The sequence below is a fragment of the Copadichromis virginalis genome, linkage group LG23 (genome assembly GCF_057382275.1).
Source record: "Copadichromis virginalis isolate Kocher_CV1m ecotype Utaka linkage group LG23, C_Virginalis_male_GT1.1, whole genome shotgun sequence".
NCBI classification, from domain to species: Eukaryota; Metazoa; Chordata; class Actinopteri; order Cichliformes; family Cichlidae; genus Copadichromis; species Copadichromis virginalis.
In genome coordinates, this window is record NC_140639.1 from 1,672,257 (window position 1) to 1,692,352 (window position 20,096).

General features: G+C 43.6%; 2 protein-coding genes across 2 annotated transcripts in view; both read right to left on the minus strand.

Annotated features, from left to right (window-relative positions):
* cers1 (ceramide synthase 1) overlaps window positions 1-6,613 on the minus strand; it is a 35,109-nt gene extending 28,496 nt beyond the window's left edge. Inside the window, exon 1 of the mRNA XM_085450038.1 lies at window positions 5,819-6,613. Within this exon, the coding sequence (XP_085306164.1) occupies window positions 5,819-6,067 (249 nt within the window). The 5' untranslated portion in view covers window positions 6,068-6,613. The remainder of the gene's footprint in view (window positions 1-5,818) is intronic.
* Window positions 6,614-7,179: 566 nt separating this feature from the next.
* cope (COPI coat complex subunit epsilon) lies at window positions 7,180-16,420 on the minus strand. The gene is made up of 10 exons (XM_085449959.1): window positions 16,270-16,420; window positions 16,054-16,116; window positions 15,860-15,960; window positions 13,535-13,687; window positions 13,006-13,059; window positions 11,107-11,188; window positions 10,670-10,825; window positions 9,186-9,254; window positions 7,742-7,816; window positions 7,180-7,516 (listed from the first exon to the last, which is right to left on the minus strand). The coding sequence occupies exons 1-10, from the start codon at window positions 16,369-16,371 to the stop codon at window positions 7,463-7,465; spliced, it is 909 nt and encodes a 302-aa protein (XP_085306085.1). The 5' UTR covers window positions 16,372-16,420; the 3' UTR covers window positions 7,180-7,462.
* Window positions 16,421-20,096: the final 3,676 nt, after the last annotated feature.

A 20,096-nucleotide genomic window follows, 5' to 3' on the forward strand; every position in this document is an offset into this window, starting at 1 on the left:
CACACGACTCCCAGTTTTATCTGCAAATCAAATGAACGATCTGCTGTGCTTTTCTGTCTGGAGTCACAGAGACTCACGGTCGCACTAAATCCTGGGATATGAAAGAGTCGTCTGCAAGATGATTCAGTAAATGTGAAGAAAGTCTGCAGAAATCTGAAGCCTGCTGGAGGTTAACATTAAGGACTCAATTAATGACAACTCATTAATAATCTATTTGACACTTATTTATATAATTCAGGCTATGAAATGTCAAACATGTGATGAATCTGTCTGCAGAAAAAGGCCAATTTTTGGGAAGTGGTGACCAGAGCGGTTTGCGCTGGTTTAATTTCAGAAACTCTGCTTCGGTTTCTGAAATGAAGTTAGCGTGGCACTGATGGATAGGCAGCGTGTGGGAGCTGTGTGGGAGTTCCAAATGATTTTAGTATCTTGACAAAAAACAAAACAAAAAAACACATATGCAGGTATACGAAACTCAGCAGGTGAAAACATCTAGAAAGCAAAGGAAATAAAATCTGCGCTAGTCGGCATGAAGCCGAGTGCACGCTAGGCTGAAACGGACCAGTGCGGGACCAAGTCTGCAAGTGCGTGAAGCCCATTATTAGCACATGAGCTATGAGCAGACATTCAACTATGTGTGAGCACTGTCAGGAACACGCTACGCTGGTATTATTCAGACTAAAATGTACATGTGCACGTATAACGTATAACATCCGTACTGATCCAGCGCAGTGACAAATGATGATTAATCGCAGCCATGCTCTGTGGAGAACACAGCGGGGATAGCCTGGCACTTTAATGCACCTGTAAGTGCTGTGTATTTATGATGTCTGACACACTGGAGCACACAGGAGAGAAAGATCGTGTGACAGGTGATGGAGGAGGTGCTGCCTGTCTAAATGCAAAGTGATGATATATTAGAGGGGAGGGGAGGGGAGGGGAGGAGAGGAGAGGAGAGGAGAGGAAAACTTCTCGACAAATAACGATTGCTTGTAATCAGTGTCAAAATTACACACTTCCTACAAGTTTCACCTGAGTGGGCACTTTTGGCTGAATAGATATCGCTTCCCCTCAACCTCAAGTCCAGTTTCAGGTTTCTCACTGTGGCTCTAATGCAAAACAATGAGCAGAGGCTTAGTGGAAAGTGATCTGGGATCTGTGGTTGGGAACCTTGTCAAACCTCAGGCTGCTTTCACATTTAGAGCGGCCGAGGATGAGGAACCATTCAGCTCGATAACGGGAGACAACCTCTGCAACAAGGCTGAAGCTGGCAAGCTGTGTGTGTGTGTGTGTGTGTGTGTGTGTGTGTGTGTGTGTGTGTGTGTGTGTGTGTGTGTGTAAGACAAATGTTCCTGCTCCCAGTTTGACCACTGAGCACTTAGTACTACCACTTTTAAAACACAGACACTATGCAGCCTAATGCAGCATTTAGATGGTGAACAGCAGGTACATGTGCTTTTACAAACATGTGCGTGCGTGTGGGTGTGTACGCACATTTGTGTTAGCGATTGGCCGCTGCCTGCTGAGTCAGCAGGCTCGGCCCCAGCCATGACACCCTTCAGCTCACTTCCCCCTCTCCTTCCTTCCTTCCCCTGCCTCCTTCTTCATTAATTTCTTGATTATTGTTTTTATTATTATTCCCTCTAATCACCGCTTCTCTCTTCTGCTCACTCCTCTATCGCCCTTCCTCTCTCTCCTCACTGATTTCACACACCGGTCGTCATTCCTTTGCTGCCGGGAGTCGGGAGTGGCCCGTTTTGAAATTGGACTTAATGACAGACAAAATGCATGCAAACATAAACAAATGTTTTTAAAGTCTTACGTTCTCATAAACACAAGCACACGCCCTGATAAGTGTAATGCACACTCTAACAACAAGCATCCGTGTAAACCACGTAAACACAGAACCAAAGATGTTTGTGCAAACAGGAAGCTGTCGTGTGTAATTATTCTGTGTCACATTTTCCTCAGAAGAAAAGTCTTCCAGCACTTGCAGGTCTCATGCACCTTTGAAACGGTGTCGTGGTGCTAATGATGCGCTACAGCATCTTGTGCAACAGCAGACCTCAAGTGCCTTATAAACAAGTTGTATTTAACCTAATAAGGTGCTGCTGTGCCTCAGACACCAAACCGAATGTGAAACATTCTGAAAAACACTCGACCACACATGCGCTTCGGTGCCACCCCCACTGCGCTCGGCTAACCCTCCCCAAGGGCTCGGTGACGTGAAGTGATAGTAGCGTGTGTGCAGGCTGCTTTGGTATCTTTCTGGTTCACACAAACACCAAACGCAACACCGTAGGATTGTTGCCAGGTTTGCAACCTTGACCTAATTTCCTTGCTTTTGAGGCACAAAGTTCACGCACCATAAAAAGATATGCGCTTGTCCGCGTGCCTGAATAGCCGCTGCATCTAAATGTCTCCGGACTGCCAGGTTGTGAATATAAAGCCTCCCAGAAAGCGTGATGCCTCTTTTTAACTTTGAATGTGTCTCTGTGCTTCTATCAGTCATCCAAGTGGAACAAGGTTCGGCTTTTGTTACAAGGCAAGCTGGCCAAACACCAATCAAAATCCAGTATTCTGCTCTGCTTTCATAATTGGGATTTCCACAGTGAAAAAATGCAAACCCCGGTAACTGTAGACTTGTAAAGTGGGTCAACTTTCATTCTTCAAAAGGGACTGGGAGCGCTGTAAGTAACAAAACAGGAAACTAATTATTTTTATCCGTCAAAGCATCATCTACAGGTGTTAATGTTAGAGGCGAAAGCAGGGCTGCAATTAACCATGATTTACTTTGCAAAGATAAAACAGCCATTAAAATGTCCTTGAGTACCAGGCAATACCTTTAAATGTCCACGAAACAAAATATTAGTTGATGCAATGTAAAAGCAACAAGATCACAAAATCTTCCACTGAAAACAATTCAGTCAATTCTGTTCTTTCATGTGAAGCCTTTGTGTTGAATTGTGTTGCATGTCAATGCTCCTCTGCTGGTAATAAGGGACACAACGTGTGACAGGAAAATATCCCCCACAATTACACCACCACTCGCAGCACCGCTCTGCTGCATACTTTGGTCTTAATGAGTGGTTATATCAGTCACTTGCCTTCCTATCAGCTCGAAGCAGTCTCACCACCCTCTGACCTCTGACCTCTGATCACATCAGCAACAACCTTAAAGTCTCTTAAATCACAATTCTTCCTCTTTCTGATGCTCAGCACGTCATCTTTACCATGTTCACTCAGTTGTTGCCACGGGAATATTTGCAGTACCTAATTTATTTCTTATTTATTTATTTTATTTAGAAAGAGGGGCAATACATATTAATTAAGATTTTAACAAATGTAAATATGCCAGATTACAGCCTTGGGCTAACTTCCATCCGCAGACCTTCTGGCAGGTTGGTGTTAAACACAAGACGAAAACAGTGATCACATCATATTAGAAGAAACAATGACAAGAAGAGTGGACAACAGAGGACAGTATAGATGACAATAACGGAAACACGTCAATTATATTGCAAACCCCAGTATTGCACATGCCCCGACTGCCCTGATGTTGCACTGACCAGTTACACTAATAGTTGTTTCCCTTTTTGTAATACACTAACTCTTTTTAGTGTACGCACTCCCTGATATGACAGAGCATCTGTGAAAAGGTGCTCCGTCTGAACGCCAGTTCAGTCACCTCTAACAGTGGCTCCAGTCAGGCGGGACCCGGCAACACTGCTGGACTTTTGTTTAATAAAATCACTCATTGGTGGAGGCGCCGGACCATGTAGACCTTTGTATATTAGACAGGCAGATTTAAACAATTAGAAATTAGTAAAATGTAGAAACTTTTAATTTAAATTTGACAATGGTGATATGAAAAAGGTTTCTTATCTAATATCTTCATTGCTCTTTTGTAGCGTTTGATTGGCCCAATAGCAGCAAAGCTGGTATGAAATACAGTATTCGATATGAGCCAGTATCACAGAGTGCAGGAATGTAAGCGCTGCTGTCTGGTAATGATGTGCGGATATGTCTACAGTTCTGTATATTAACATTTACATGTAGCTTTGGCACTGTTCATTTGTGTGACTTTATTCCTTGCAGATATAAAATGTAATCGATCAGAAAAGCACCAGGAAACATCTAACATCTGTGCTAGTATCTGATGCACGTAGGGTCTCATCAGCTCTGAAGTTAATGACGTGTGTTTATGTATAACAGTTTAGCCACTTTACTCCAAATCAGAAACCACAGCAACAGCACAGAGTGAGTAACTATGAACAGGTCGAGGTTAAATGCTCTGTCGTTTACTTCAAATCCAAGTTCAGGAGAGGGAGGCTTGTTCCCATTCTGCTAAGAAAGACATCGCACAAGGACGTCGGGCTCCTCTGGCAGCCAGCTGAGCTTTTCTGATGAGTAGCAGTCACATGGCTGAACGAACACTGAGCCCATCCTCTTCATCCCTGATAAGAACTCGAAAAGTGAACTGAGCTTTGACTCAGCATCTACAGCCCCCCCCCCACCCTCCCACCCCATTATGTAGCACATATGTTTCATTGAGTCAAACATACATACGCTGACACACATGCATAATGTAAAAATGAAAACAGGCCTCCTTCTTTACATTCACAGGCAGCATCTGGCTCTGCACACAGTGCTTTCAGCTCCTGTGTGCAACTCTGGCCGAATCATCCTCATCACAACATCTATGTGTGTAGACACCCCGCCCCCACCACCGGGCAGATTAACTGGCCAGAGACCACATGCCCAGTCTGTGGTCAGAGAGCCCCTCCCTGGCAACGCCGGCCGGATGGAAATGCTCAGGCCTCAGATGAGTAAAAGAATAGTCTGAGTATGTGACCAGCAGGAGACACGCAGAGGTAAAACACATGCTGCCAGGCTGCTCTCAGAGACACTCTGTGCACATGGTTACACACATTAAAAAAATCACCATTTCTACTCTATGAAAGCAGATTGGTGTGTGTGTGTGTGTGTGTGTGTGTGTGTGTGTGTGTGTGTGTGTGATAAAGAAAGAAGCGAGGGGAGGCGCAGGCAGGAAATCCGCATCACTTGCTAATAATATGGTTAGTTGCCCTTAAAACACAACAGTTGTAATCTGTGACTAATTACCAGAAACACGACGAGTCAAGATTTACATAATAATAATAATAATAACCGTGATGATGATGATGAAGGATAAAAGGAAGAGAATGGATGGATGGATAACAATAATAATAAACTTGCAGAAACAAGGCGTGCAGCATTAATAAAATACTCCAAAATAAAGTGAAACTAGAATAATTTTTCTAACAAGCATCCATTGGACCTGTTCACCCAGCACGTGTAGATAAGGCTATCTAACACGCACACATTTCTTCCCCTGGGAGTCCCCCTGTCTTCCTCTGCACACAGCGTGCACATTCAGAGCGTGCGCTGTGAAGCTGTGCGGCAGCTACCGTGTGCATCTGCGAGAGCATACGGACAGTTTCGTCCCCTACTTGAACGGCACTAAAATGAGAACCTGCGGTACGGGAAGCTGCGCGCGCCGCTGCAGCTGTGTTTGTGGTAGCCTGAGAGTCAGGTTAATATTTTCTGACACTGTGGTTAGGCTATCTGAGAAGGATTTAAGGTGCCCCTTCCTCTAACTTGTTCCTTTGTATTAAACCTGCAACAGGTTCCAGACAGTTCTTCTTAAACTCCCACCTGCCTGCACAGAGCATCGTGCGCCTCCCGTTATAACTACTGACAGATGGGAGGCCACACTTGTTTCAATTAGAAGAAAGAATCCCTAAGCCGAGCGTATTAGGGACTGCATGGCACCCACCTTAAACAGACTTTCTGTCAGTCCCCTCCTGACCTTCGTCCACAAATAGGCGCAAAAGAAAAACAGGGCGATTTCGGTCCAGGTAATGTAAGCGTTATCCAGGAAAGTCCGTTTGCTGAGCTCCAGACCGCAGCTGCTACAGTCTCTCCATGCGTCCAGCATGACGATGGCGGATCTGGTGATGAACTCTATGTAGCCCGGCATGGGCTCCACTTCAACCGCCCCGGCGCTCCCGGCAAGACTATCCATTGTGGTGAGGCGCAAAAACCAGCACGCAAGAAAAATATGGGCAAAGACACCAGCGAGCAGTGCGGTCCAGACGCGGCGACTGACTGGTTCAACAGCTTGCTAGCTGTGCTTAAAGAAAGGAAGCCAGAGCAAGCCTCTCTAACCAGCTTAACCTCTTCAGTAGCCTAATTCTTTGTTTTCCAAATTAAGACCGGGGCCCATTCTTTTGCGTCCAGGACAGTTTATGAATGATACAGGGCCCCCGCCAGGTATGAGAGCAGACACGGCGGCCTGCGCGGCTGGATTCGAGAATCACGCAGAAAAATTACGAAGCCAGTACAGACAATTAGTGTGAGCCATCAGCGGCAGTCTGGAGGAGGTTTCTTCTGTTAATCATTCCGCTACGCACTCAGCTCATCTGCGCCCCGGTTAGCCGCCTAGCTAAATGAAATCGCAGCGCACACCGCAGTGAATGGAGCAGCATTGGCAGGGGCTTCCAAGCTAGCTAGCGACTTGAATGAATTAGCATTTATCGCCTTTGAGCGCACAAACACAGAGGGAGGGGGGGGGGGGGGTGAAAAAAGAGGTCCAAAGCTCCTGTCGCTTCTCCGGTGATGGTGGCAAACCCTGCTGCGCTGTCACACGCGCGCTCTCATCGGGGTCCGTTATTCGCCTTATATAACGTCTCCTGAGTTTAACCTGCAGCTTCCCGTCACACGGCCGAGTCTCAGACGAACACAAGTTACTCCAGCTTCAGAAAACGGATGAATGAGGATGTTCTCATCCCACCAGGAGCCCCGTCGCCTCCTCTTATTCTCCTCCTCCTCGTCTGGCTACTAAACGTGTCCGAGGGTTTGACGAGCCGCGCTCACTGGTGCGTTCAAAGACGCACAGACAACCCAGCTACGCTTAAAAGAAACCGGGTAAAATAAATAAATGGAAGAAAAATAGAAAGGGGGGGGGGGGGGGGGGAAGCAGAGGGGCTGTGACGTAATTACCGCTCTGTCTTTGTGTTTGAAAGAAAAAAGCGTCATGTGCACGATTTGCATCACAGATAATTCAGAAAGCGCGTTCATGTCTGAATTTCCGGTCTCTAATACATTCAGGCACACAAATCCACACACCATCACACAGCCGGGTCACACGTTTATTATCATTTCAAAGGAATGCTCGCATTACACAGATGTGTTGTAAAACAAATGCAATTTTCAAGAGTGGATAGCAAAAGAAAGACGCGTTGGGCTGTCCCCACGGGGAGTTGTGACATCCAGTGTGGTTTAAATATTACAGCCAAAGTTTCAGAGCAAAAAATACCAAAGCACAGTACACGTTTAAATGAAAGGGAGAAGCTGGGTCTGTGGTGTTAAAGTGAACTCCATCCATTGTTAGAGCGCCTCCTCGGTACGAGCAGATGCTCTACGCTGTAGCTGTGGGAGCGTACTGCATGGCTAGTCTGTCAAACTCGTTCTCCTGCAAGAGAACAAAGAGCAGAGGGAACAGTTCAGCACCACAGGAGCACTGTAACCCACTTTAAGCATGTTTATGTACATCTGCACTCTTATGTAATGACACCAGTGTGGGACAAGGGCTAAAGACCCACAGTGGCTTCGCTCCAAAGGACACCTGGCACTAAAACTTTCATAACATCCATTAAATCGTTATATTTGTCAGAATGCTTAACGACAAGAATGTTACCTTAGCTAAATAGTCTTTGAGGAACGGGTGGGCTCTGTGTGCATCTTTCAGCTGGGAGAGGTATCGACTGGTTACCTGGGGACATCATAAACTCATCAGACATACAGTACCAAAAACAGGTAACGTTGGCCAAAAACAAAGTTTAAAAGTCCACAAAAAGCAGGTTTACAGACGAAAGGTGACACAGGGTTACCAACAGAGAAACAACTTTTCCAAAATGTCTGCAAACAAACTGTAACATGTTACACTGGTAAAGAATATCAGAGTAATGCCATAAAACCTCTAAATGCTCCACCTGTGTACTCCTTTCTATAATACCAGATATTAAGACCCTGTGTTTCGTATAGTTTGCAAATACATTTCCTCACAACTCCAGGAAACCTTGAGTGAGATGTGCTAATCAGCAGTTACTGCAGGTGGAAACAATCTAATGATGACTTGTAGCTTCATGTCAGCAATGTGCTGCTATCTGTCCACAATGCAGGTTATAGGGAACATACAAACTCACTATTTTTGCAGTCTGAAATATTGAAAATTGACGATATAGTGAAATTCCAAACAGCACAAATTCTATTCAAAGCAAAAAATAAAGAACTGCCAGGTAATATTCAGAGTATGTTTTTTTTGAAAGAAGGAAGTTATAATTTAAGGGGTTTTTGTAACTTCAAAACAATGAAGCTACGTACTACAAGAAAAGGCTTTTGTGTTTCTGTTCATGGAGTGAAACTATGGAACAAACTGAATATGGAATTAAAGCAATGTCCAAACATAAAACTGTTCAAAAAGAGTTATAAAAATATGATCTTCTCGATCTATAAAGAAAAGGAAAATATTTAAATTAAGTGAATGTCTCTATTTAAAAACAAACAAACAAAATTCATGATGTGATATTATAGTATATAGTATATCAGAAATCTGTTCACTATTTTTATTACAAATTATATCAGTAAGGAAGCTGACTAAATATTCACTGATAATTTATGGGACAGGGGTGGGATTAAATAAGTGTATACTTCTTCCCACTCCCTTTCAACATGTAAATTAATCAGAATGTTTTTTTGTATGTAATTTGTATAGTATATTTTTTTTTCTCTCATTTCTTTTCTAAATGTACTTGTATATTGTTCACATGTTGAAATAAATTACCAATCAATCAATCAATCAATCAATCTGTGTGCTCTGAAGTCCTTATAATGTAAGGAAGATAAGTGAGCGTTATCTCATGAACTCTGATCTTCAGATTGTGCAACTCCTCTATGGCAGAAAGGATTTGTCTGGTTCAAAACAAAACAAGAAGTGCATCTTATTTTTAATCCTCGATGTAGGCATGAAGGGTGAGGGGGCAAAGCTGCTTCAAACCTCTTTGAAAGATGGTGACTTAATCTATAGGATATTGATAAAACCAATGGTTAAATCACAGACGGCTTTGGGTTCAAAGTCTCACCTCGGGAGCTTTGCCCAAGTGCTGGGTCAGCACGATGAGGTTGATCAGTGTCTCAGGGTGGCTGCTGTCCTGATAGGGATAAGAGAGAGGAAGACGCTTTACTGTCAGCAGGTTTAAAGTTTCTTACTGAAAGACTCAGATTGACCTGCTGCAGGTCGCAGTGATCCAGTTTAATGTCACCCTGCTTTAAATGAATCACAGCAAAAACATGTGTGCTTACAGCAACATGAACCAATGCTCTCTAAAATCAATACCTGCAAACATGATAAGACCAGACTCACAGCAGGCATCACCAACCAAGGTTATTCCAGGCAAATCGTTAGTATCTGTTAGTTTGGTTAAGATTTCCTAACAGTTTACCTGATGTGTTTATTGAGAATCTGGACTCAAATTAACCCCGAAACTAATACAAGCTAAGCTAAAGCTTAACATTTTAAAACAAAGATGTTAACTCAAGTGAGAAAATACACCCAGGAAACCAAACTGAATCAAAAAGGCAAAATCAAATAAAAACTAATTAGAAAAAACTATAATAACCACTGGCATCAAAGCGATCTGCACTCACAGATGGATTCAAAATGCAGATGACTTTGATTTATAAAGTGACCTGTAGTTTTTATTTACAACAGATTATATTCAATAGTTTAAATAATGAACACGGATAAATAACATTTGTTGACTGGAGGAATAAAAACTACAGTCCAACCAAATCCTGTTAGAGATCAAGTGCAGGAAGTGTGCATGTGCTGCCCCCTGCTGTCACACTCAGATCATTTACTTCTTCAGTTATACACTAAGATGCTTTATTCTTCAGGTCGTCTGGATTCAGCAGTTATAATATGGTTCACACTAAAACGAACCCCGCCTCCCACCCAAACACACGACCAATCACGTTCACTGAGCGTGACGCAAAATGTAACAGCTGCTGTCACAAACAAGAGGATCAGCAACAACTGTCATTTTTATCTGTGTTGAACCACTCACTGGTGGTCAGGATGCACGAACGTGGAGTCAGTGTGAAGAAATTCCCAGGTTTTCTAACTAAACTTGTGTTAAGCAGAATTGATGGTGCGGCAGAAGCGGCGCGTTTGCAGTCCGCTCAGGTCCGAGGATGGCCCGTCTGGCAGCGTACCAACTAAGTTGTACGACCATAAATTATGCTTTAGGAGTTCTTCATCCCCAGAGCAGTGCAGAAAACGAATTAATATGGGGTTCAAAAATAAGCTTCTGTGCAGGCTGTACATGTAACACAAGCATCTGACTGACTATCACACATATTGGCTGAGATCACGACGAGGAGGAAGATGTTCCTTAACATGAGTTTATTCATTACGTAAAAAGTGGCACTACTCTCAGCTCTAAGACCGTGGATCTAAAAGCTGCCTTAGAAACAAGTTAATAAAGCATTAAGTGAATTGTGCATAAATGCAGAGACCAGACAGACACACAAAAACCAAAAAAGCCAACTCCTGTGGTCCTCCAACCTTATCAAGCGCCTCCTGCAGCACTCCTTCAGCCTCCTCCCACTTGTTCTGAGCCATGTAGCAGGCCGCCTGGCCATTGAGGAGCAACAGTGTAGAAGAGTACTTGTCAGACATCTCTTGGAAAATGTAGTACGCATCCTGCAGCTTCTCTCCACCCTGGAATAACAAACAGACTGTGAGTCAGTGATGATTCTGAAAAGTCAGTCGCAGCTGCTTTATATGCATCGTATTGTTTTTCTAATGAGGACGGGGGTGCAGAGCTCCTGAAGATATGAGCTGTTTAAGAAGCAGAACAGTCCATTCACCACCTGTCACACTCTGGCTAGGTTAGCTTTACACTGCACCAATATTTCCTGCTGCTTCAGTTCGTTTCAATGCAGCTACACCAACTCCTGTATTGTGCACTGAGGGACATTAATGAAGGTTTGTCCCCTCACCACAGCAATGTTAACCCAGGCTGTTGCTAGCTGGGTTAGGGTGGCGTCTTCATCCTGCTCCTGCATCTTCTTCAGTTCTTTCCTATGAAAAAAGAAAATGTGATGAGAAGATGACTGCCCCAATTTACAGTCTGTTTTTGTTAATGCAAGCTTTTCTAATTCACAGAATTAGTAACACACACTGCAGGTCTGCTGAGTTTAACTGTTTGATAGAGTGCTGTGCAAAAGTCTTGAGCTCCCCCTCATTTCTCTGTATTATGCTATTATTATTGAAACATGCAAACATACGATAGAAAGTAGCTGCTCTCTTATTTCCCAAGAGGTCACCACAGCGGATGTACGCGCATGCTGATTTTACACACGATGCCCTTTCCTGACGCCACCCTCCCATTTTTATCCGGCACTAGGAGTAGGCTAGCATGTGACCCCTGAGACTGGGTGTGTGTCTGCTGCCATAATCTTGTAATTTCTGTAAGCAGACTTCACGAATAGTTCTCCAGGCTTCTTGAAGGATATTCAAAGCTCGTCTTTGGATGCTGGCCTCCTTTTTTTTTTTTGTTCTCTGTCAAGACGATCCCACACTCTGGGGGATTTCATCACACCGGCTGTGTTTGGGATACACTGCACACCCTGCAGAGATAGCTGTGTTTTTGGCTAAACGCTCTTTGAAAATCCCCCAGTCTGTGTAAGACGCTTGTTTGACAAGTTGTTCATTATGTGTAGATACAGCACTGTGTCCTCCTTTTTTAGGCTAAACTCCTTTGACAATGGTCGGGTACAAGAGCTGGATTAACCCTTTAGGACCTACCATAGAACCAAGTCCGCCTGAGCTATCTTTATAGTTTTACATGCTGTAGCGCCATTTTTGGGAGCATTTCAAGTTGCTATACATCAATACAGCGGTTATATCCCAAATTTTAATAATATGTATGCTTTAAGTCCATAGTAACTACATAAATAACAAAAAAGTGCAATAAACTACAAAAAAGAAAATCATTTTTGGTTCTTTACACATATTTGCAGTCAGAGAAATTTCAGAGGTTTATCCCTCAAAACCGTAAATGCAAAAAAGTTGCACAAAATAGTTTCCAACCACAGGAAATTTATTTTGAGTGTCTTCATAGTTTTATGAAGACACTCGTTTTTATATACTTCTCTCTATACTTTTTATATACTGCAGGGAAAACGAAAATATTATAATGCAAATTTGGAAAAACAAACAAAAAACGGCGTGTGCATCAAAATAAACTGTTTCCAGCAGTGTAAACATGAATTTTAATAACACCAGCATAGCTTTGTAAATGCGCTATAGAAAAACAACAACGATATTTTCCGCAAAAATGACGTCACTTCTGGTTTCGGGCAGGTGATGGCGGACATCAGATAAATCGCACTGACGTCTATTCCAACGTAGGAAGTGTCATGAACAGCTGATCAGATCGGCAAAGCGTGTTTCTGGAATATTTTGGTTTTGTTGCTGCAAATGCTTTTAAAGAAATTTTTGCAAAGCCATGTGTGGAAGGAAACCGTGACCTCGGACAAGCTGAATGCATAAGATGTAAGTACAACTCTTCTGGTATCATGTGCACAAAAAACGATTGCGCTAGCTTATGTGCTTCCAGTTCTACCAGGCTTTTAAAATAGTTACGCAAAACGGAGCGTGCCCACTCCGACCGGCCATAAAGGGTTAAAAATGAGCCAATATCCAGAGAAGAACCTGGAGAACTATTGTTTGACACCGCATCAAAATAAATCATAAGAACGCCTGAAAGCTGGTTGAAGATTTTTGTGCAGAACTGTAGATGTGCGCTTCCAGAAGCTGATCAACCAATTCTAGTGGAAATTCTCTAGTGTCATGTTCATTTTTCTCTTGGATGAAAACACCAGGTAATGTCATACCTCGCCAGGTCAACACGATCCAAGCTCAGAAGCACCTGAATGGTCATGGCCATACTGATGACAAAAACAGAACAACAGTTGGTCAGTTTCATGCAGAGCTCTTTAAACAGCAGGGAGTGAAGATCCCACTGAGTACAGATGACACAGGACACATTTCACGTCCCAAAAACAAATTACGAGGGCTCAGAGTTACAGAGTTCAGACTGTAAACAACCCAGAAATCATCTGTGATATTTAGAAAAACGTCAAACAAAATACATGATTGATGTATATGTAAATGTAGTTCATCTCACACTCCCACATATTAGCTGTGTAGGCACTTGTGCGCATTTGTCAAAGCAGCACAGTGAGTCCAGTAATCATGCAGATGACTGAGCATCTCCATCAAATATTGGTTATGAATAAAAATGAACGTTAAAATTTAAACTGTTCTTGTTTTTGTGGTGATTACTAGTCAAATATGGGGGAAATGTTTGGAGCGGATCATAAATCAAACCTTGTTAAGCTAAAAATTTCACTCCCTTCTTACCACTCGAGGCTTTCTCCTTGGTGCAGAGCCCTGAGGGCAGCATCAGTATTCATCTCGTGGTGATAGATGGAGGCAGCCATGAGTAGGAAGGTGGTGTTGGCAGCATCCACACTCTTTGCCATCTTTTTGTCCAAATCGGCAACGATTACGTCCCTGAACAAAAACAAAGCCTAATTAAAAGCTGTGAAGAAAAAACAACTACCATCTGAAGAGTAAGCTGTTTCCATCTTCTGTCTTCTTCATTCAAATTTGTACATGGACACCTTCCTGAATTCTGTCAGGCTTGTTAAGCAGTAAAACATGAATAAAAACTAAGCAAACGTAACATCACAAAACACAGTTTCCACTGAGAACAGGAAACAGTCTGTAACTATGACTATATGAGAGTGAAATAAACAAAAGTCCCACCATCAATATATATTTTTATACAATCTGTTAACCACAGAGGAACTGAATTATTTATTGTATCTTGTGTGCATTATTAACACAACACTTATTTCTCTTCTTTAGGACACACAGGACATTATTGAACACCTGGAGTTTGGAGTGGCAACAGATATAAGACCTGTTGGTGTTGATCAGGCCTGTATCAAGAACGAATGAAAACCCGGGACCCTCAAACACTCAAGAAGTCTCTGCTGAACCCAAATCTCTGCATTTTAAAAGTCATCGCACATCTAATTCTTCTTCTTCTTCTTTCAGCTGCTCCCTCGGGGGATGACACAGTCAATTAACTGCCCATCACACCAACCCTCTGCACAGCTTTTCTCAGAGGTCTTCCTCCTACCATATTACAACATCCTTTGTCCAGTATATCCACTCTCCTCTTCTCTGCACACGCAGACCATTTCTGCTTCGCCTCTTTAACTTTGTCTTCAAAGTCAGAAGCCTGAGCCGTCTGATATACTCATTTTCACAGAGAGAGATCTGCGCATCTTCATTCGGCCTCCAGCTCCATCATTTCGACATCACACATCAGAGCATGTCACTGCCATCATATAAACCTTCCCTTTCAAGCTTGCTGCCATCCTTCTGTCACAAATTGCTCCTAACACTCATATCTACCCACTCTGTCCACTGCCTTGGATGATCGTCCTTTACTACCTCTCCTCCTTGTATTTTCACTCTTACACAGACATGCATCTTTTTTCTGTTGACATTCATTCCTCTTTTCTCTAGCACATATACACACACACACACACCTCCACCTCTCCTCCACCCATTTTCTCCTCCCACTACAGTTCAGAATGTTGTCTGCAATCCTCAGAGTCCACAGAGACTCCTGCCTTACCTCATCCGACAGCCTGTCCATCACCAGCACAAACAAAAAGGCGCTCGGAGCCAGAGCCTGATGTAATCCCACCTCCACCTTGAAACCACCTCTCACTCCTCCCTCACAACAGTCTCGCTGTCGTCATACACCACCCTCAAATAAACTCTTGACACCCTCACACAGCATTGCAGTTCCTCTCTTGGCAACCTTAAATCTGCTTTCCACAGAGCCACAAAGACCAGCACATATCGAACTGCTTGTGTGAACTTTAGCCTACTACTGATACAGACTGGAAGGCCACAGTGACAACTAGTATTAACTACAGAAAAATAATACGTTTTATCCATATCCGGGGGCGATCGTGGCTCAAGAGTTGGGAGTTCGCCTTGTAATCGGAAGGTTGCCGGTTCGAGCCCCGGCTTGGACAGTCTCGGTCGTTGTGTCCTTGGGCAACACACTTCACCCGTTGCCTACTGGTGGTGGTCAGAGGGCCCGGTGGCGCCAGTGTCCGGCAGCCTCGCCTCTGTCAGTGCGCCCCGGGGCGGCTGTGGCTACAATGTAGCTGCCATCACCAGTGTGTGTGTGTGTGTGTGTGTGTGTGTGTGTGTGTGTGTGTGAATGGGTGGATGACTAGATGTAGTGTAAAGCGCTTTGGGGTCCTTAGGGACTAAGTAAAGCGCTATACAGGCCATTTACCATCTACTCTATCGCCAAGTCCTATGTCCCTCCCGTGGCGGACTAGTGTAAGTGGATGTACAAATGGTACGTCTCGATGCATCTCAATCATCCAGGAAAGTAAATCTCCAAAAGTTGATTCTGTTCATCTGGACGTAGCGTTTTGTGGGAGAAACGTTTCGTCACTCATCCAGGTGACTTCTTCAGTGTCAGCTGACTGCAGGTTTCCCCATCTTATAAAGAGTAAATTTGCATAATGACTGAAACCAGCCCACTGAAGGAACAATGGGCTGGGAGGTTTATAAGATGAGTGACGAAACGTTTCTCCCACAAAACGCTACGTCCAGATGAACAGAATCAAGAGGTAAAAATGGTACCTTTTGCTCTCACTCGACAAATACTCTGCAAACATCTTCACAGCCTGCAGCTCGGGGGGAGAGTTGGCCTTGATGTCATCCAGGACAACAGCATACTTCCTCTGCAATAACACAGAAAGTAAGAGGACGGGTCTCATCGACACTCCGTGACAGCGGTGGGTGCGCAGTGACAGAGCTCTGATGGAGACACTCACCTGAGCAATGTACGCTCTATACAAAAACATGTCCCTCTCGATCTCCTTTTCTGGTGACGACGGCTTCAAAGACAAAACACAGGCAGCATTTCAGCACCGAGAGAAGTTTGAGCTAACAGGTTTAGCACTGCTGCTCGCAAACGGGACGCTGGCTCACACAGAGCCGCGGGACAGCTTCGTTTAAACGCATTCAGGTGTTAACTGTTTGTCACCTACCTTCACTTTCTGCGCCTCGTTGATGCACTGCTGATAGCTGCCGATGTAATACGCATTTTTCACATCGAACAGCTCATCAACATCTCCCTGCTGCGCCGCCATGTTGACTACAGAACTTCCTGGACACGTAGCACATATACGTCACCTGCTTACGTTTTGCTCAGGATTCTGGGAGATGGAGTTCAACAACAAACTGCTGAGAGCATAGATTTATGATATATCTCTGTGATACATGCTGAAAATTTGCTGTCTTTAGTCAACTCTTTTTTTTTAATGCTCTGGTTATATGTGTTTATATTTTTTTGAATTTTTACATTTCTATTTTGAGGCACTTTGTGATCGTCACTTTCTTACTTTGTTAGGAGTAGTACCCATTTATAGCACAGAAGAGCCCTTCCAGCTCTCCTCTCTCCTGTCTTGTCTTACTTCTCTCTTTCACCTTTTCTATCTCTTTGAAGAAGTGAGGCTCCATAAATATTAAAGAGGTAAGTATTACTTCTCAGTTGCAGTGAATTGATAGAAGAAAATAAAGAGAAAACTAGATCAGTAGAAAACTAAACAGAAGAAAGTAGAAGAGAAATAACAAGTTAACATAAACCAGTGACACACTCCGGGGCCTGATCAGCCCTGGCAGGGCCTCCTTGGATGAGGGTGTCTAGTGATAATGGCCAAAACACCCGATGAATCCAAGGTCCACTACTGACAATGTGTCCCAAATTTTAATATGATAATCTAGATCAGATCTCTAACCCCTAAACCTAACCAAGGAAGGTAAAAAATGGCAGATTAGCCTGGGTAAAAGACCGAAACACCCTGTGAAGTTGAGGCACACAACGATGTGTGCCGCTGGTAAAGTTTCTGGGCTGCCTTTCCTCATAACAGCCATCCCTCAAGACTTTCTCCATTTGAAGCAATGCATTACCAGGGATTGTAACATCTAGTCCTTTTACTGTACCCATTTATATGCGCCTTTACTTATTTCAATGTGATTTATTCTTGTGCATTTAGACAAAAGTGATTATTCTGCTTTAGTTCTGCTTGACGTATCTGCAGCCTCTGACACCAGTAATCATGGGAGGGGTTGGTATTTCTGGTTCAAATGGTTCTCATCATACTTACCTGTTTGACCTCATCGGCCCCCCTCACACGTGGGGTTCCTCAGGGCTCAATCCTTGGTGCAGTTTTCTTTCCTGGGCATTCTGCTAAACAGCTTCAAAGGCACTTCCTAGAATTTCTTTGCTGATGACACACAGCTGTATTTTTCTGTCAAGACAAACAACCTCTCCTCAGTGAATGCTCCACTGAGATTAAAAACTTCTGTTGTGCTAAAACTGAGGTTTTTATTAGTTCGGGCCTGAAGACATCTCTAAGCAGGTCAGTTATTACACCAGCCTGCTCTCAGGCAACATCAAATCATGTATTAAGGCCGTTGGTATTATTTATGAACAGCAAGTTTGAATCTCAGAGCTCAGCCAGTCGTGTTTCTTTCATTTAAGAAACATCTCAAAAATCAAACCTTCGCTGAAACCCAACAGTTTGCCACTTTTAGTGCACACTTGCATTTTCTGCTCGGACGCCTCCCTTGACTGTGTTCATGGTCCAGAACGCAGCAGTGAGGCTCCTTACATGAAGGTGCTCGCACATCACCCCTATTCTTGCTTCCCGCCTCAGTTTCCAGTGATTTTCAGAATTTGTTTAAAGATTTCTGAAAATCAGCCCTACATAGCCAGGCTCCTGTCTATTAGGGGTGCAACGATACTCGTATCGATATTGAACCGTTTGATACAGTGCTTCCGGTTCAGTAAATGGTAAATGGCCTGCATTTGTATAGCGCTTTTCTAGTCCCTAAGGACCCCAAAGCGCTTCACACTACATTCACACACTGGTGATGGCAGCTACATTGTAGCCACAGCTGCCCTGGGGCGCACTGACAGAGGCGAGGCTGCCGGACACTGGCGCCACCGGGCCCTCTGACCACCACCAGTAGGCAAATGTGGGGTTAGTATCTTGCCCAAGGATATTTGGCATGCAGTCAGGATCGAACCACCGACCTTCTGATTAGTGGCTGACCTGCTCTGCCACCTGAGCTACAGCCACCCTACACCACGCATATGTATCGAACAATACAAAATTTTTAATTTATTTTATCAACTTTCCTTCTGACGATGCTGTCTGTGTTGAGCGCTCAGTGAATCTGCGTTCGACTACTCCGCCTAGGCTGCACTGTCCAGCGCAGATCCACTGAGTGCAGGGCAAGCTAGCAAGACAGAAGCTAAGCTCTCCTTGCAACATGGCAAATTGAACCTCCCCCACCCTCATTCAGATCTGCCTTTGGAACTATTTTGGTTTTCATGTGACTATGACCCTGAAGGTAAGCGCGTCATGGACTGAAGTAAAACAGTATGTTGGATGTGCCACGCAATGCTCAATTACATGGGTGGGAGCTAGTGTGTTAGCGCAGTTTTCTCGTTAACATGTTGGCCGTCTAGCCCCACGCTCAGGGCGATCCGCGGTAGCTCGTTAACGGAGATTTGCCGTGTTGTGGCGTTAACGTCATTTCAGATTAACGCTGACAGCACTAGTGGGAACACAACGAATATGACTGCACATTTACTCCGACAGCATCCTAGTGCAAAGACAAGTGGAAGCAGACAAAAACAACAAGCAGCATGCTACAAACTTTACCCGAGTCATTTAGACAGCCGTTAGCACAGGATTCTCCTTATGGGGACCTGATATGTTTAATATGCTGCTGAGAATATAGCCCAGAAGAAGCGTATAGTAGAGCTTTTATTTTGAAAGAGCCATTTCTCTGTAATAAACTCTTTTCCAAAGATGAGGGATTCCTCCATCAGATTTATTTTTTATTACTTTGTTGTTTCAGCAACATTAAATTTAAAAACTGTACTTTTGAGTTAAAATATATATTTATAATTTTAATAAATGAAAAATTAAAAAGGCACGAACATTTTTTGTATCGAAAAAATATCGAACCGAACCGTGAATTTTGTGTATTGTTGCACCCCTAGTGTCTATATATGAGACCTTACAACAGCAGTCAGCCTCTCAAGTCTTCTGATCAGGGTCTTTTAACTGTTTCATGCACCTATTTTAAATCCAGAGACAATCACGCTTTTAAAGTCATAACTCCTAAGCTTTGGCTTCAGGTCAGCTGAATCTGTGGTTTGTTTTAAATGACTGCTGAAGAGTCATTTTTACAGGCTAGGATTAGCCCTTGTTCTTCTAATGTGCATATCTCACTGTGTGTTTCCATGTTTAAATATGAACACACTTTGTAAATGTGTGTTTTAGAAAGTGCTATACAAATACTCATTCTTCTGCTTATAATTATTACTTATTATAAATGGGCATCAGTATTGTTTTAAAACCCTGCTGTACAACAAACAGCATGTAAGCTGAAGGCTGTGTAAAAATGGAGAACTCTCAGCCCCAACTATATGGATGACAGACTGCCCGACAGGACACAGTCTGTGAGATTGGGCAGTGCTCTGCCTGGTTTGGTGATGTGCAGGGCTCCACAGGGGATCGTGCTTTCTCCATTCCTGTTTACCTCGCACACCTCAGATTGTCAGTACAAGTCCGGGTCACGCCACCTACAGAAACACTCTGATGACTCTGCAGTGGTTGGATGTATTGTATTTTAGTGATGAGCAAGCAACTGAACACAAGTAGACGATTTTGCTGAATTGTCTGGGGGGAATCACCTGCTTCTGGAAGTAAATAAGACCAGAGAGATGACGATTGACTTCATGACCCGTGTCTATCCTGGGACAGGATGGTGATGAGTTGCAGGGAGTACAGGCACC